Below are 18,957 nucleotides of genomic sequence, written 5' to 3' on the forward strand. Positions count from 1 at the left end.
GAAGAGGTAGCAAGGGTGGATGACTGGCTATGCCCTGGAGAGAAGAGTCAAAAGGGCTGAGTTTGTTTAGTAGGCTGAGGAGGCTTAGAGGGTTGAGAGGCCTGAGATCGAGCCTGAGCGTGATGTTGCTGTTGACGGGGCCGCCTAGATTGCTGAGGAGGCGGATTGAGTGGCCTGGCTGAGAACCTCCGTTGATAAGATGTTTATGGCCGATAAGGTCGGGTAGGCGGTGCCTTCTTTTTCGGCTTGATCAGGGTGTCCCACCTGGTCTCATGGGCAGAGAGTTTCTGGGTGGTGGAATCCAGTGACTCTCCAAAAAGCTCATCCCCGAGACAGGGGGCGTTGGCCAGACGGTCCTGGTGGTTGATGTCCAGGTCGGAGACTCTGAGCCAGGCCAAGCGACGCATGGCTACAGCCATGGCAGAGGCCCGAGAGGTGAGCTCGAAGGAGTCGTATATCGAGCGGACCATATACTTGCGCATTTGGAGAAGGCCAGAGATGTGCTGTTGGAATAGCGGGACCTTGCGCTCAGGTAGGTACTTCTGGAGGGCAGACAGCTGTTGGACCAAGTGTTTGAGATAGAAGGAAAAATGGAAGGAATAGTTGTTTGCCCTGTTGGCAAGCATGGCATTTTGGTAAAGCCTCTTGCCAAACTTGTCCATGGTCTTACCTTCTCTGCCAGGAGGGGTAGAGGCATAGACACTGGAGCCCTGAGTCTTTTTTAAGGTGGATTCCACCAGAAGGGACTCATGGGGCAATTGAGATTTGTCGAATCCAGGAATAGGGATGACACGGTAAAGGTTGTCCAGTTTACGGGGAGCTCCCGGTACCGTGAGGGGATTTTCCAAGTTTTTGTAGAATGTCTCCCGTAGGATGTCATGTACGGGAAGCTTGAGGAACTCCTTAGGAGGTTGCTCAAAGTCTAAGGCTTCTAAAAAGGCTTGGGACTTTTTGGAGTCAGATTCCAGGGGAAGGGACAGAGCAGCAGACATTTCCCTCAGAAATTTAGAAAAAGAGGACTGTTCAGGTTTAGAGGTGGCATCAGGTGCCGATGGTTCCTCATCAGATGAGGAGGGATCCTCCTCGGTACCGAGAGGAGTCTCCTCCCATAAATCAGGATCCCTGACCTCTGGTGCATGTCGGGACACCGGGGTGGAGGGTGCGGTGTGGCGAGTCTTGGACAAAGATTTACCAGAGCGCACCGAAACGGTACCAGGGGAGGACGATCGGCGTCGTTCTCGGTCCCGAGAAGAGTGCCGTACCGCCTGGTGCCGAGGAGGATCCACTGTGGGTTGAGAATGAACCACTGGATCATCATGAAGTTGTTGGGCCGAAAGGATCGGCATAGAGGTGTTTACCGGTACCGAAGGAGTGGACACCGGGGGCTCGGTGCGGGGCTCGGGCCGGTCTGGTACCGGAAGGAGCGGTGCCAGGATAGAGGGTAGCAGTTGTTCAAGTTGTTTCTTCAACTGCTCCTGAAGCTGAGTTTGTAGAATGGCCGAGATACGGTCATCTAGGGGTGGCATCGGAACCGCTTTCTTTTTCTTCGGTTCCTTGGATGCCGCTCCACGCCCCGGCGATGATGAGGCCGATGACGAGGCACTCACCGATATCGGGGCGGAGCGTTTACGGGACCGGTGCGATGCCGGTAGGGACGGTGTCGCCACCGTAGCAGGAGGGCGCTCGAGGGAAGAGGAAGGCTTCTTAGCCGGCTTACCTGGCGCCAGTGGCGCCGATGCGGGGTCGGTCGGTGTCGAGCTTGACGGTGCCGATTTTTGCGGTACCGCCGTTGAAGGTGAGGAATCCATCGCCGACTCGGTGCCGAAGAGAAGGGTTTGCTGGATTCTTCGGTTTTTAAGAGTTCGTTTTTGCAAAGTGGCACAGCGGGTGCAGGAGTCCGCCCGATGCTCCGGACCCAGGCACTGCAAACACCAATTGTGTGGGTCAGATACGGAGATCGGGCGTGCACACCGCTGGCACTTCTTAAAACCGACCTGCGGGGGCATGAAGGGGAAGATAGCCTCCGCAAAATCGAAGTCCGAGGCCTGTATAATGGCAACAGGCCCCGCCGGGGCAAAAACGAAAGAAAAAGGAAAAAATCAAAGTTTTTTTTTTTTTTTTTTTTTTTTGCAATTCAAATAAAAAGGAAACCCGAAGGTAGAGGGAGAAAAATTTAGAACAAAAGCGCGAGCGGGAAGGCAAAAAGTGATTTCAACGGCCGTTGAAAAAATACACGCGTCTTCTTCGCTCCGCGGAAACGAAGAAACTGGGGACCACGCACTCCTCCGTCGGGCGGGAAGGCACTCGCGCACGCGCGGTGCGGCCAACTAGAAACTTCTAGTTAAAAAGGTCCGTACCGAGGGCTCCGTCGGTGACGTCACCCATGTGTTAAGAATATGCTGCCTGCTTGTCCTGGGATAATTCATTCATTGCTTTTTTTTTAAAAGAGGATATAGTTCATACACAATTGCAAGATTTCTTGGAAATGTCCAATGCATTACATCTTAATCAGACAAGTTTTAGAAAGCACCAAAGTATAGAGACAGCTCTTTTGGGCATAACCACAAATATTCAGTATCACCTAGCACAAGCCAAATCTGTTTTTCTATTCTCTCTTGATCTAACTCAGGGGTGTCCAATGTCAGTCCTCGAGGGCCGCAGTCCAGTCGGATTTTCAGGATTTCCCCAATGAATATACATGAGGTCTATTTGCATGCACTGCTTTCATTGTATGCTAATAGATCTCATGCATATTCATTGGGGAAATCCTGAAAACCCGACTGGATTGCGGCCCTCGAGGACTGACATTGGACACCCCTGATCTAACTGCAGCTTTTGATCTTGTAGATCATTCAATTTTATTGCATCAGCTACATGATATTGGGATTCAAGATACAGTATTGGTATGATTTTCTTCATTTCTCCATAATCATACATATAATGTACATTTTGGAATGGAAATTTCACAGGATTTCACTCTTCCTGCAGGAGTTCCTCAAGGTTCAGTTCTATGTCCTACATTATTTAACATTTTTTATCTCCATGTCTAACTATACTTCAATCTTTACACAAATTCTAGCCACTTTATATTCTTCTGATAAAACGGCTATTTCGACCATATGTAATTGATTGGCTAGGTCATAAAGCACAGTTACTTACCGTAACAGGTGTTATCCAGGGACAGCAGGCATATATTCTCACATGTGGGTGACGTCATCTACGGAGCCCCAGCGCGGACAACTTTTCAAGCAAACTTGATTGAAGTTTCAAGTTTGCTACACTGCACCACGCATGTGCATGCCTTCTTGCCCACTAGAGGGCGCATCCCCACCTCGTGGTCCTCAGTTCCATAACCAGCAAAGAAGCCATCCCCGGGGAGGAGGGCGGGTTGTGAGAATATATGCCTGCTGTCCCTGGATAACACATGTTTTGATATTCTCACATGTGGGTGACCTCCAAGCCAACCAAAAAAGGGCAGGTGGGAGGATGGCAATTTAGGAAAACAGGTTACGTAACACTGACTGGCCAAACCGGCCGTCGCTTCTGGACAAAGTGTCCAGACAGTAGTGGGAGGTGAACGTATGAACCGAAGACCAAGTGGCAGCTTTACAAATGTCCTCCATATGAGTAGACCGGAGGAAAGCAACAGAAGCTGCCATCGCCCGGACCTTATGCCCCGTGACTCGACCATGGAGCGTGAGACCAGCCTGAGCGTAGCAAAAAGAAATACAAGCAGCTAGCCAGTTGGACAAGGTGCGCTTGGAAACAGGATGTCCCTGCCGATTAGGATCAAAGGACAAAAATAATTGAGGAACTTTCCGATGAGACTTGGTACGTTGGAGATAAAAAGCCAACGCCCTCTTACAGTCAAGCGTGTGAAGCGCCGCCTCTCCAGGATGAGAGTGGGGCTTCGGGAAGAACACCGGAAGAACAATAGACTGATTGAGGTGGAAATCAGACACAACCTTAGGAAGAAATTTAGGATGGGTGCGAAGAACCACCTTGTCATGATGGAATACAGTAAAGGGCGGGTCCGCAACCAAAGCCTGTAGCTCACTAATCCGACGAGCAGACGTGAGCGCAAGTAAAAAGACCACCTTCCAAGTGAGAAACTTAAGAAGAGACTTGTCCATTGGCTCAAAAGGAGGTTTCATCAGCTGAGCCAAGACCACATTAAGATCCCAAACTATCGGAGGAGGTTTCAGAGGAGGATTAACATTAACTAAACCCTTCATGAAAAGAACCACCAGAGGATGCAGAGAGAGAGAACGTCCCTCTAGATGCCGATGGAAAGCAGCAAGTAACTGAGATGCACCCGGATGGAAGTTGTCTTCAGTCCAGACTCAGACAAATGCAACAAATATTCCAGAACCGAGGACACCGGAACCAAACATGGATCCAGACGGTGCGAGGTACACCAGGATGAAAATCTGGTCCACTTCTGGGAATAACAAAGCCGAGTCGAGGCCTTGCGCGAGGCTTCCAACACCTCCCTGACCGCTGAAGTCAGGGGGAAAGGAACCACGCCGTCAGATGTAGTGACTGCAGATTGGGATGCAACAGCGAACCCCGACTCTGAGACAGCAGAGAGGGAAACACAGGCAGAAGTAGAGGCTCCCTGACACTGAGTTGAAGGAGCAGGGAGAACCAGTGCTGACGAGGCCAACGAGGCGCGATGAGAATCATAGTGGCTCCAGACGACTTGAGGTGAACCAACGTCCTCAAGATCAGAGGAAAAGGAGGAAACGCATAAAGGAATCTCCCTCCCCAGTCGAGAAGGAAGGCATCTGCCTCGAGACGGTCCCGGGAGTAAATCCGTGAACAATAGAGGGGCAGTTTGTGAGTCTCCGGGGAGGCAAACAGATCCACCTGAGGTGTTCCCCAGCGGTCGAAGACCTCGCGCAGAACTTGGGAGTTTAGCGACCACTCGTGCGGCTGGAGAAGACGACTGAGTTTGTCGGCCAGACAATTCTTCTCTCCCTGAATGTAAACCGCCCACAGGAAGATGTTCTGGGAAGTCGCCCATTCCCAAAGGCGCAAGGCCTCCTGGCACAGGGACCAGGAGCCCGTTCCCCCTTGCTTGTTTACATAATACATTGCCACTTGGTTGTCCGTCCGTACCAGGACCACCTGATCGCGGAGCAGATGACCGAACGCCCAAGCTGCCAGAAAGATGGCACGAAGCTCCAACACATTGATGTGACAGACACGGTCCTCCGCCGACCATAGCGCTTGAGTCCGCAGACCGTCGAGGTGAGCTCCCCACGCATACTCCGAAGAGTCCGTGGTCAGGACCTTGCGATGTGGAGGGACGAGAAAGAGCAAACCCCCGGAAAGATTGGAAGAGTTGGTCCACCAACAGAGCGATCGTCTCAAGGAAGGAGTGATCGTGACAGGGAAGGAGAGCGGGTCTCGATCCTGACGCCACTGGGAGGCCAAGGTCCACTGAGGAAGTCTCAGATGCAATCTGGCAAACGGCATGACATGAACAGTCGAAGCCATGTGGCCGAGTAGAATCATCAGCCTGTGCGCAGAGACGGAGCGTTGCAGCGAAATCTGGCGGGCAAGGCAAAGCAGAGCCTCCAGTCTCGACGAGGGAAGGAACGCACGAAGGCGAACCGTGTCCAGCACGGCCCCGATAAACTGAAGGGATTGAGCCGGGCACAACTGCGACTTGGGAAAATTTACCTCGAACCCCAGACGTTGAAGAAAACTGATAGTCTGTCGGGTCGCTGAGATAACCCTCTCCCGGGACGGAGCCTTGATCAGCCAATCGTCCAGGTAGGGGAAGACCTGCAGTCCCTGAGATCTTAGGGCAGCCGCGACCACCACCATACACTTCGTAAAGACCCGAGGAGACGAGGCCAGCCCGAAGGGAAGGACGCGAAATTGGAGGTGCAACTCCCCCACCTGGAACCGTAAGTACTGGCGGAAGGCGGGATGCACCGGAACATGAGTATACGCTTCCTTCAGGTCCAGGGAGCACATCCAGTCCCCCGATTCTAACAGAGGGTACAGGACTGGAAGGGACAACATACGGAACTTCTCCCGGACCAGGAACTTGTTGAGCCCCATGAGGTCCAGAATGGGGCGTAAGTCCCCTGTCTTCTTCGGGACCAAAAAGTAACGGGAGTAAAACTCCCGTCCCCTTTGGTTCGGGGGCACGGGCTCCACCGCCCGAAGGCACAACAAGGACCTGGCTTCCGCAAGGAGAGTAGGAAGCAGGTCTCGACAGCCAGGAGAAGGCACCGGCGGCTGTTCTGGCGGCATGGCTAAGAAGTTTAGCGAGTAACCCTCGGAGATGATCCGGAGCACCCAAGCGTCCGACGTGATCTCGGCCCAGGCTGGGAGAAAGGCCTGCAATCGGCCCCCGATAGGAAGGGGGTCTTTTGACAGTGCAGAGGGGGCCCACCCCCAACCGCGCATCACGTCAAAAAGACGGAGCGGGTTTAGCCGCTCCTTGCGCTAGAGGCTTTGGCTGGGACGCCCTGCCCTGCTGTTGGGGACGTCTGGGCGGTGGCCTGGAGAAGGCCGGCGTCGACTTCTGCGGGTACCGCCGCGGAGGGGGTCTAAACGGCTTCTGCGGCGGAGCCCGGGGTTTGGGACGGACCAACGAGGCAATAGAGCGCTCGTGTTCCGACAAAGGCTTGGTCGCCGCCTCCAAGGACTCATCAAACAGCTCTGAGCCAACACATGGAAGATTGGCCAGACGCTCTTGCAAATTTTGGCCCATATCCAGGGTACGGAGCCATGCCAGGCGGCGCATGGCCACCGAAAAGGCGGACACACGAGAGGCGAGCTCAAATGCGTCGTACACAGCATGGAAGAGGTAGAGACGCAGCTGGGACAAATTGGACATAAAAGCCCCAAAATCCTCTTTATGGGAATCCGGCATGACTCCATAATACCTCGGCAAGGACTTCACCATCTGTCTCAGATAAGATGAGAAGGTGAATGCGTAATTTAGGACCCTGGTCGCCATCAAAGAGTTGGAATAGAGGCGACGACCAAACTTGTCCAAGGTCCGTCCCTCCCATCCGGGGGGAACCGCCGCAGAGACCCTGGAGGGCTGCGACTTCTTCAAAGCTGACTCGACCAGTAGGGACTGGTGGGACAGCTGTGCCTTATCAAAGCCCTTGCACGGGACAGTGCGATATTTGGACTCCATCTTAGAAGGCACCGCTGTGACTGTAAGAGGGGAGTCAAGGTTCCTCAAAAAGGTCTGGTTTAGAACCTTATTAAGAGGGAGACAAGGCATCTCTCTTGGGGGAGAGGGTAAATCCTGCTCCTCCAAAAACTCCTTGGTGTACTTTGATCCTGCTCCCAGGTCAAGGTCCAAAGCCCTTCCCATATCTAGAACGAATCTAGAGAAAGAGGAGGGCTTCGAAGGCGGAGACGGTGATCAAGACGAGCGCCTCGCCAAGAAGGAAGGAGAAGCCTCGCGTGAGTAACGAGGTTCCCTTCCCGTGCCAGACCCCGAACCCCAAGAAGCCGCACCGAGCGATCTAGGCGGGGTCGGGGACCGCCCATGCCCCGAGGAACCCCTTCGGGAAGTCCCCGGGGTATGTGGCACCGAGGCACGCCCCTTTCGTCTTGGCGAAGAGTCCCTCGAGCACTCAACCTCAGACGAACGGAACAGCCTCGGATTGTCGAGGCGTAGTTCGGAGACCCGCAGGGTCTCCGCCCCGGTCGGCGAGGAGCGACCGCGGCGTCGAGGAGAGGCCCGTTGGCGTTTGGGCTTCCTCGATCGACGCTTCACCCGAGGCCGACCCGAGGGCGAGGAACCCCGGGAGGACCTCGACGAGGACGAAGAGGAAGAGATCCTCCGAACTCGCCGCACCTTGTCCTGAGGCCGTACGCTCCGCTCAGGCTGGTCCGCCGAGGTCGAGGGCAAGGTCGGGGCCGAGGCCGAAACCCCCCCCCCCCGGGCCCGAAGTCGAGGGCACCGAGACCGAGGTCACCGACACCGGGGCAGCCGAGGCCGAAGCCTGCTGAAGGTGCGTGAGGGCCCCGGACAGCTCCGAGGCGATGAGAGCCCGGAGCAAGTCCTGGAAGACGGGTACTCCCATCACAGCCGGCAGATCCGGGGCCGTCGGGTGCTCCCTCGAGGGCGACCTCGGTACCAAGTATTCCCGCGGGGCACCCGACTTCGGCGCTCGGGGCGGGGCCGAGGACGACCCACCCGCCCCCGCCGAGGAACTCGAGGATGGCTTCTTCGAGGCTGAAACAGAAGAAGGAAGTGAGGACTTACCCTTCGCCGACTTCGGAGTCGAAGACACTGGCTTCGACGTCGAGGGCTCCCGGGGCAAGGACGAAGGAGTCGAGGCCGAGGTCAAGGCCGGGGCCGAGGCCTTCCCCGCCACGGGGTCCACTGCAAAGAGCTCCGCCATACGCGCCTGACAGCGGCGGAGAGCTCTCCTCTGAAAAGTGGAGCACCGGGAACAAGTGTCGGTGGGGTGCTCAGGGCCCAGACAACGCAAGCACCACCGGTGAGGATCGGTAATTGAAAGGAGCTGATCGCACCGGGTGCACTTTTTGAAGCCAGTCACAGGACGGGACATGGGCCCAAAAACCGGCCGGGAACAAGCGAGGTCCCGCGGCCGCGGCTACCGGGAGCCCCCGGAGCCGAACAAAAAAGATTATTATTTTTTTTTTTTTGACGAAAACTGAAAGAAATAAAAAGAACAAAAGAGAAAAACACAGCGACCGAGTCAAAAAAGAGACACAGCCGCGGTGACAGAAGGCAAAACTAAGAGCACAATTTCCACAGGGCTTCTGGCTCCGCGGAAGAGAATGAACTGAGGACCACGAGGTGGGGAGGCGCCCTCTAGTGGGCAAGAAGGCATGCACATGCGTGGTGCAGTGTAGCAAACTTGAAACTTCAATCAAGTTTGCTTGAAAAGCTGTCCGCGCTGGGGCTCCGTAGATGACATCACCCACATGTGAGAATATCATGCCTGCTTGTCCTGGGATAATAAGCTAATTCTCAATCCATCTAAGTCCAAATTTATGCTTTTTGGAAAATAATCATAATACACTCATCTCCCAATTTTATTAAATCAAGTTTCAAGTTTATTAAAAATTTGTTATCCAGCCTTTTTAAATTACAAAGCGGCTTTACAATAAATAAAAAACAGAACGCAGGGTAGTACAGACATTAAAATTAGTAACTAATTTTTATCCAATAAAGACATCTACAAAGTCTCACAAATCAAACTCACACAAGAGGAAAAAGGGTAGAACTATAATAAACAGAAAGAAAAGAACAGTTAAGGAAAAAACGGAAGGTAAGGGATAAAAATGTAAACTGTATTGCTATAATTGCCACAGAAGCTGGGTTAGAAATCAATTTAAATGTCCTTAAAAGGACAATCATACTGTAAACGCATCTTTAAAAAGCATTGTTTTTAAGCTGGTCTTGTAATTATCTAACCTGCAGATCTCTCATAAGTATGCCGGTGCTTAATTCCAGAGCATGGGAGCAGTAACAGAGAGAATATTATTGCACATAGTATTGATAATTTTTAGCAATGGAATTGTTAGCAGATTTTGATTTCATGACCAGAGAATATGTTGGGAAATTAGGAGTATTAGAAGTCTTTTGATGAATTCTGGCTGTTCTGTTTGTCTAGTTTTGAAGGTTAACAGCATTATTTTATAGGAGATGGATGGGGAATGGACAACCAGTGTGCTTTGACCATCAGGCGTAACACACCACACCAGAGGTCTCAACCAAGGTTCAGGATTAAGAACTTTATTAAGTATCTGTGTGAATATTCACTAAAGATTATAAATCCTCAAATTATCTTGCCATGCTATTGAATCCATAATCTAGTGGAAATCACAGTTGCTACAGTTGCTAAAAAGTTGCTAAAAAGAAAAAAAAACCCAGAATAAAAAAGCATAGCACTTACAAAATACAGCCAACTTACCATTTACAGACTTCAAATCAGGTAGTATATGATTCACAAAGAATTCAGACAGGTTAACCAGTTCATTTGCTTGTGTTATTCCATGCTTTAAATGAAATCATAAACAAATTTGGTTAGTGTTTATAAGATAAACAACTGCTTTAAAAAGGTTAAAATTATATTACTGAGATCATCTCCTTCCAACAATTATTCTGACTCGCAGGAATCTGTTTACAGTTTATGGCTGGATAAAATTTAATGTTAAAATGCCAAAATTTGGTAAAAGGAACTGAATGAGACAGGGCTGGAGCCTGTCAAAACCCATTAGACAGATTTTAAAACTTGACATCAGTTAGGGAGCTAATAGTGGCTTCATTTTCAAGAACAGGTTTTTTTTTTCTTAATGTATTTTATTGAGAGCAATGCAGGCATAGAAATAATATAGTCATAGAAAACAGCCGCAATGTAGAAGAAATTGGGTGACGGGATAATCGCGCGCCAGACGCCAGCGCGCCAACAATTCGGCGGAAGACAGAAGCGCGCGGGGGAAAAAAATAATTTTTAAAGAGCTCCGACTGGGAGTTTGGGGTGGCAACCCCCCCACTTTATTGGTTAGTGTTCGTGCTGCTGTTGTGGGGGGGGGGGTGTGAGTGAAACCCCCCACATTATAGAGAAAACGGAACTTTTCCAAAAAAAAAAAATCAGAAAAAGTTCCGTTTTCGCTATAATGGAGGTTTCCAACCCCCCGAACCCCTCTCCAACAGCAGCGCGAACACTAACCAATAAAGTGGGGGGGTTGCCACCCCAAACCCCCTGTCGGAGCTCTTTAAAAATTACTTTTTCCCCCACATACTTCTGTCTTGCATCGAATTGTCGGTGCTGGATTGTCAGCGTGCTGACGACTTCCACTGTCTATGAACCAAGAAATTGAGCAGATACAATCACATTTTCATATTTTCTCCAACCCTTCCCTACCCATAAGATACAAAAGAATAATCAAGCTTGCTCTGAAAAAAAAAACAAAAAAACATGACAATATAAATTGGTCACAGGTTTGAGTAATCTGCTTCGGGCGGTTGGTGTTAATGAATTCCAAAATGGCTCCCAAGTGAACTATAGCCTTCCTCCAGGAGTGTCTAAATTGGGCATTCTCCGCCACTCCAAATGCAGTATAAGAAGTGCCCTCCAATGTTCCAAAGTGGGAGTGTCTGGGACTAACTAACGCAGCAATATAATTGACGCTAGTGCTACCCAATTCAGGGAGGTGTTGAACAGGACAGCACAGGCTTACCACTCCACCTGCTGGAGACTGAGGACAGACTATGAGAGACAGCATAGTCCACTTGTATTGTTAGAATTCAGTGTGTTCTTAGTTTCCACCTGCCGGTAGAAGAGAATATATCCATCCATCTGTGCCGGTGTGGAGGGACGCAAAAGAACCGACTTTTAGTAGACCCCATGAAGTTACATTAAATAACAGGACAAATACTCATATATATTTTAAAAAATGGAACCAATGAATGAAAAGTAATGGCCTTTAGTAAAGAGCTATGGACTTGGGATGGTGCTGAATTCATGTTAGACTACATGCAGTTTAGTATGTTTTATATCGATATGTCTATATGATTTTAGTGTTGTTTTTTTATCAAGAATACTAAAAAAAAAAAAGTATTTGCATAGGATATTTCCTTGCCAATTAATTGAATCCACAGGAAATACAATAATTAGGCATCTTTATTGAATTTCTATGTTCTATACAATTTTATTGTATTTCTTTTTTTTTTTTAAATTTTTTATTAATTTTATAATTCACAACAAATGTACAGTAAATATCAAACAATTAGAATACAATATCACTTGAAAATCTACCATATCATACAACAAAAAGATATAACCCCCACCCCCTCCCACTTCCATATACAACAAAAAATATACATGAATATAATATCTTATTGATTTTATTGTATTTCTGTTTTATATTATAAATAGTGATTTTTATTCAATTCTCAAGCACAAGTTTTGTTGAATGGTAAGGAGAAATTAGGTTCTTACCTGCTAATTTACTTTCTTTTAGCTTCTCCAGACCAGTAGAGGTTAACTTTACGAATGGGTATATATCTAATCATGACCAGCAGGTGGAGACTGAAAACAAAACTTTGGGACAGTATATCCTAGCCCCTCCTCTCTATTTCCCTCAGTCTGCCGAATAGCCAAGCAGAACCAAGAACTGGAAAACAACAGAGAGAAAAAACAATACTCCAAAAGGAGTAACAAATAACATACCCAAAATGCTGTTGGAAAATGCAGAGGAGAAATTCCCGAAGGAAGAATGTCCCCACAGCTCGCCAGCTAAGCCAGCCGAGCCACAGCCGCTGTTCTTCAATTCTCCCCGGCCCTAGAAAAATACTAGAACCCGCAGCAAAAACCAAAAACTGCCCGCGCAACAGCCCCAACAACAACAACAACAGACAGGGTGGGGACCTCTACTGGTCTGGAGAAGCTAAAAGAAAGTAAATTAGCAGGTAAGAACCTAATTTCTCCTTCTTTAGCACTCTCCAGACCAGTAGAGGTTAACTTTACGAATGGGACGTACCAAAGCAGTCCCTCTCACGGGCGGGACCCCCGAAGGGCCGATACCAGTACACGCTCACCGAACACCGCGTCCCGACGCGCCTGCACATCAACCCGATAATGACGAACAAAGGAATGCAAGGAGGACCAAACCGCAGCCTTACAAATATCCACTGGAGGCACGAGCGACGACTCAGCCCAAGAAGCCGCCTGACCCCGAGTGGAATGAGCCTTGAGAAACTCCGGAACAGGCTGCTGTTTCAGAAGATAAGCGGAAGCAATCGTCTCCTTGATCCAGCGCGCAATAGTAGCCTTAGAAGCGCCCGCTCCCCGACGAGGACCCGCCAGGAGGACAAAGAGATGATCGGACTTCCGGAATTCCTGGGTCCGCTGCACATAAGAGCGAAGGACCCGACCGACATCCAACTTGCGCAGCTGCCGTTGCTCAGAAGAGCCCTCCCGACCACCCAAGACCGGGAGAACCACCGATTGATTGACATGAAAAGGAGAAACAACCTTCGGCAGAAAGGAAGGAACAGGCCGCAAGACGACCCGCTCCCTAGAAAACTCCAAGAAGGGAGCCCTACAAGAGAAAGCCTGCAGCTCAGAAACACGCCTAGCAGAAGTAATGGCCACCAAAAAGACCGCCTTCAAAGTAAGGTCCTTCAAAGAACAGTCGTCCAAGGGCTCGAAAGGCGGACGCACCAAAACAGAGAGAACCAGATTAAGATCCCAAGAGGGAACCGAGGGCCGTAGGGGAGGCCTAAGCAACTTGGCCGCCCGCAAAAACCGAATCACATCAGGAAGAGCCGATAAACGCTGACCTGACACCAACCCTCGAAAGGCCGACAGGGCCGCAATATGAACCCGGAGAGAAGACCAAGCCAGGCCTCTATCCAGGCCATCCTGCAAGAACTCCAGAATGTTAGGCAGATAAGCGCGAAAAGAGGTCACTCCCCGCGCCCGACACCATTCCTCAAAGAGACGCCAAACCCGCACATAAGCCCGAGAGGTAGAAAGCCTCCGGGACCCCAACAGTGTAGAGATCACCTTGTCTGAATATCCCTTCTTGCTAAGGCGACCCCTTTCAAGAGCCACGCCGTAAGACAGAAGGGAGACGGGTCGAACATGGGAATGGGACCCTGCATCAGAAGGTCGTCCGAAAGAGGCAGAGGAAGAGGATCCGCTACCAGGTGCCTCACCAGATCCGCATACCACGGACGGCGAGGCCAATCCGGCGCCACCAGCACCACCAAACCCGGATGGTGAACAATGCGAAGAAGTACTCTGCCCACCAGCGGCCAAGGAGGGAACACATACAACAGCCCCTCCGTTGGCCACTGCTGGACCAGAGCATCCAGACCCTCGGCCAGACCGTCCCTGCGACGACTGAAGAAGCGGGGCACTTTGGCGTTGCCACCCGTGGCCATCAGGTCCATCAGGGGCTGCCCCCAAGCCTGCACTATCAACTGAAACGCCTCGGCGCTGAGACACCACTCTCCTGGATCTAGAAAGTGACGACTGAGGAAGTCTGCCTGAACATTGTCTACTCCGGCTATATGAGAGGCCGAGAGGTCCAGCAGATGGGATTCTGCCCAAACCATGAGCAGAGCCGCCTCCTGCGCCACCTGAGTGCTCTTGGTGCCCCCCTGACGATTGACCTAAGCCACCGCCGTGGCATTGTCCGACAGCACACTGACCGACTTGCCCAGCAACAGGGAGTGGAAAACCAACAGCGCCAGACGGACCGCTCTGGTCTCCAACACGTTGATCGACCAGGCGGCCTCCTCCGCGGACCAGGTGCCCTGAGCTGAGTGACCCAAACACTGAGCCCCCCAACCCAGGAGACTCGCATCCGTCAGGAGCACTGTCCACTGCGGGAGATCCAGACCCACCCCCTGAACTAGGTGAGGGGTCTGGAGCCACCAACGCAGACTGCAGCGCGCCAAGCCTCGCAGGGGGACCGGAACATCCATCCCGTGCCTCTGGGGAGACCACCTCCGGAGCAGAGCATACTGGAGAGGACGCATGTGGGCCCGCGCCCACCTCACCACGTCCAGGGACGCCGCCATCGACCCCAAGACCTGGAGGAAATCTCGCGCCCGAGGACACCGGGACGCCAAAAGCAGGCGAATCTGAGATTGCAATTTGCTCACCCGGCCCTCTGGGAGGAAGACCCTCCCCAAGGAGGTGTCGAACAGCACCCCTAGGTACTCCAGACGCTGAGCCGGGCCCAACCGACTCTTGGAAAGGTTGACCACCCAGCCCAGCGATCGGAGAAACTCCACCACCCGAGCAGTAACCCGGGAGCTTTCCTGCAACGACTTTGCCCGAATTAACCAGTCGTCCAGGTAGGGGTGTACCAGGATGCCCTCCGACCGCAAGGCTGCCGCGACGACCACCATCACCTTGGTGAACGTCCGAGGAGCCGTGGCCAGCCCAAAGGGAAGCGCACAGAACTGAAAGTGCCGACCCAAGATCGCAAAGCGCAGGAAACGCTGATGAGAGGCCCGAATGGGAACATGCAAGTAGGCCTCCGTCAGATCGAGAGAAGTGAGAAACTCCCCCGGCTGAACCGCCAGAATGACCGACCGCAGAGTTTCCATACGGAAAGAGGGAATCTTGAGAGCCCTGTTGACCCCTTTCAAATCGAGGATGGGCCGAAAGGTCCCCTCCTTCTTGGGCACCACAAAGTAAATGGAGTACCTGCCCGTGCCCCACTCCGGAGGGGGCACCGGAACAACTGCCCTGAGATCTAGCAAGCGCTGAAGGGTCTGGCGAAAAGCCTGCGTCTTCCCCGGAGTCTGACATGGAGAAGCGAGGAAAAAATCCGGCAGAGAGCGGGCGAACTCCAGGGCATAACCGTCCCGCACCACCTCCAGGACCCACTGATCGGACGTGATCTCGGCCCATTTGGGGAAAAATTTGCGCAGCCAGGCCCCCACCGGAACCAAAGGGGGCGCCGGCAAGGCGTCATTGTGCAGGACGGGAAGCGGGGGAACCGGCGGAGGGATTCCCTGCCCCCCGACGGGCCCCCCGAAAGGGCTGCATGCGCTGGAAGAACCGACCCCGGGAAAATCCCGGAGACTGGAAAGAAGCAGCCCCACGCCCAGGGCGATACTTGCGAAAATCCCGCAAACGCCCCCGGGCCGCACCCCCCCGAGACGCCGGACGGGCACGGTCCTCCGGCAGACGGGGAACTTTCGAGTCCGACAAAGTCTGAATCAACTTATCCAAGTCCTCTCCAAACAAAAACGACCCCCGAAAGGGAAATTTAGTAAGCTTAGCTTTGGACGCAGCATCCGCCGCCCAAGCGCGCAGCCACAACACACGCCTTGCGGCCACGCCAAAAGCCATAGACTTAGCCGAGATCCGCACCAAGTCATATAGAGCATCTGAGAGGAATGAGGCCGCCATCTCAATCTTCGCTACCTCCTGATCCACCAGAGACCAGTCGTCAGACTCTCGATCCAAGACCCGCTCCGCCCACCGAAACACGGCGCGAGCGACCAGTCCCCCACAAATAGCCGCCTGGACCCCAAAGGCAGAGACCTGAAAATTTTGCTTAAGGATGCTCTCCAATTTGCGCTCCTCAGAGTCCCGCAAGGCAGAACCGCCCTCAACAGGCACGGTATGCCGCTTGGAAATTGCCGAGACCACCGCATCCACGACTGGCGAAGCTAACGTAGCCCGATCCCCTTCCGGAATGGGATACAGGCGAGCCATGCTGCGCGCCAGCCGAAACGGCGTCTCCGGCGTTTTCCACTGCTCCAGAATAATATCCCGAATATCCTGATGCATAGGAAAAGAGCGGGAAACGGAACGGATCCCCCGTAACAGGGGGTCCCCCACACGCGGAGTCTCCGGCGGCGCGTCCTCAAAACGCAAAACCGAAGAAACCTGCTGAATAAGGTCAGGCAGCTCATCTTTCTGAAAAAGGCGCACCACGGACGCCTCGTCACTGGAGAACGGGAAATCCGACAACCCGCCGCCAGCTTCCGTCCCCTCCAGAGAGTCCTGGAACTCCTCAGAAGGGTCCAGGTCCTCCTCCAGACCGACCCGTTCCTCCGACCACAAATTCTCGTCCCACGACACCAGCGGACGCTTGGACAAGGGAGGCGGCGGAGGGGACGTCACGCCAGACGAAAGAGGCAAAGCCGCAGGGAGCGCGGAGGAAAACCCACCCCCCGAAACCCCCTGGGCGCAACCGGGACCCCCAGCCGCCTGAAAATAGGCTCTGCATAAAGAAAAGAAAAAATTCAGGAGAAAAACCCCCCGAGGGTCCCAAGGGACTCCCTGCCACAGCAGGGGACCCAGCAGAACCTTGCCCCTGCATAGTCAAAACAGGGGGAAGGTCACCTGAGGTGGAAGACAAAATGGAGGGGCCAGACAGAGAAGATGGCGGTTTTCCCGCCAAAAAAGCTCCCTCCATAGCCTGAAGCGGCTGAGAAACCTGAATAGTCTCAGCCGCTAAAGCAGGCAAGCCGGCATCAGCTGTCAAAAAATCAGCTGAGAGGGAATCCTTCGGGGAATCCCTCCGTGGGCGGTTGTGGAAGACCGGGCTTCCCCACTGCTCCAAGCCGACTCGCGAGGCACCATCGGCGGGGAGCTCTGGGCGCCTGCAGCCGCTGCCGACGGAGCTCCACCACCTCACCGACCCAAACCGCCGAGTTCAGGCCGGCCGCGAGTGCCTCGCGGCTGGACTAAAATTGTGTCCTACTCCCCCGGAGAAGGGCACAATTGCTCCATACGCGACCTAGCTATAAAAAAGTGCTGGTTACATGAAAAAATACAGTAAAATACAGTTTTCTTAAAGGGAAACAACCCTTCAGACCAGCACTACCTCAGGATTTTTTTTTTTTTTTTTACAGAACAGACTCCACCGGCTCTCGAAGCAATATGCCTTGCTTGACTTAGGGGGCAAGGCTTACTGCTGAGGCTCCTCTAAAAAAATGTGGGGAGGTGGAGGAAGTGGGGGGAGGGACCCCGCTCGTGACCCGCCGGGTTTAACACCCCCGAGGTCGGACGAACCCCCAAACAGAGTCCGCCCAAGCTCCGTCCGGCTAAAAACAGGGACAATAAACCCCCTAAACAAATTCCAACAGCCCTACCAAGGGAGATGGGTACAGATCACTCAACACCTGCTGGAGACTGAAAGAAGACTGAGGGAAATAGAGAGGAGGGGCTAGGATATACTGTCCCAAAGTTTTGTTTTCAGTCTCCACCTGCTGGTCATGATTAGATATATACCCATTCGTAAAGTTAACCTCTACTGGTCTGGAGAGTGCTAAAGAAATAAAATCTAAATAAAACAGTTTATAATTCCCTCATCCTTAATATTTTCCCTATGAAAATTCTATTGATCCTGTGTGTAGTAGTTGTACTCTTTACTCATGTTTTCCAAAAACATTCACAAATACAACTCATTAATGAAAAGAACAAGCATGTACCTTCTGTGTCTGAGCTTTAGATGCCAAAGATGTAACAAGGTAAATTGCTGAATCTTTGTGCTTCCAGTTTGCAGATGGATTCTTTGCATACTCTTGTAGCATAGAATTAACATAGCCAGAAAATATTCCTGTCACAGGCCCTTCAAAAAACTTGCACAAGCCACGCACCAGATCACAAGCTGCTCGCCTCCTTGTGTCAATGTCTGCAAAATACAGGAAAAATTAGCCCTTAGATATAGTCATCACAAGTTTAACTTTGCAGAGATGAGTGGCTACAGCCTCAGCACCCTGAGGTTGTGGGCTTGAGTCCAGTACTGCTCCTTGTGACCCTGGGCAAGTCATTTAATCCTCCATTGCCCCAGGTAAATTAGGTAGATTGTAAGCCTGCCAAGACAGATAGGGAAAAAATGCTCGAGTACCTGAATGTAAAAACTGCTTAGACAACCTCCATTGATAGGCAGTATATAAATAATTAATAAACTAATTATGTGTGTTCATATTATGGTTTTCAGCTGGGTGGATCCCATAAGGAAACGAAGATATTATTTAACCCAACTTTTAACAAAAGAGGAAGGTGGCAGACTATCCACTTTTATGGAGTTTTCAATGAGAAGAAAAGTTCATAATCTGCTGGGTGGATCCCATAAGGAAACAAAAATATTATTTAACCCAACTTTTAACAAAAGAGGAAGGTGGCAGACTATTCACTTTTATGGAGTTTTCAATGAGAAGAAAAGTTCATAATCTGCTATCGAGACAGATATGGTGGAAGCCACTACTTGCCCTGAGAAGATACAGTCAAACCTCAGTTTGAGAGTAACCCGGTTTGTGAATGTTTTGCAAGACGAGCAAAACATTCTCACAAAACTTGTCTCGCAAACCAAGTGTTGACTCGATTTGCGAGCACCCCCCCCACTCGAACCGGCATCGCTCCCCCCCCGCGCAAACTGGCACCCCCCACCCGAATAACTTGAAACTTACCCCCCCCCCGCCCCGTCTGGCACCGGCACGCAGCCCACAGGACG

At 51.7% G+C, this 18,957-nt stretch overlaps 1 protein-coding gene across 4 annotated transcripts in view; it reads right to left on the minus strand.

Annotated features, from left to right (window-relative positions):
- The window catches only part of CSE1L (chromosome segregation 1 like), a 147,426-nt gene that overhangs the window by 73,666 nt on the left and 54,803 nt on the right, over positions 1 to 18,957 (minus strand). For all 4 annotated transcript variants that reach the window (XM_033963264.1, XM_033963261.1, XM_033963262.1 and 1 more), the window contains exons 12-13: positions 17,933 to 18,135; positions 9,933 to 10,017 (exon numbers count right to left, since the gene is read on the minus strand). In XM_033963264.1, the coding sequence (XP_033819155.1) occupies positions 9,933 to 10,017; positions 17,933 to 18,135 (288 nt within the window). The remainder of the gene's footprint in view (positions 1 to 9,932; positions 10,018 to 17,932; positions 18,136 to 18,957) is intronic.

Source organism: Geotrypetes seraphini, chromosome 11 (assembly GCF_902459505.1).
Source record: "Geotrypetes seraphini chromosome 11, aGeoSer1.1, whole genome shotgun sequence".
NCBI classification, from domain to species: Eukaryota; Metazoa; Chordata; class Amphibia; order Gymnophiona; family Dermophiidae; genus Geotrypetes; species Geotrypetes seraphini.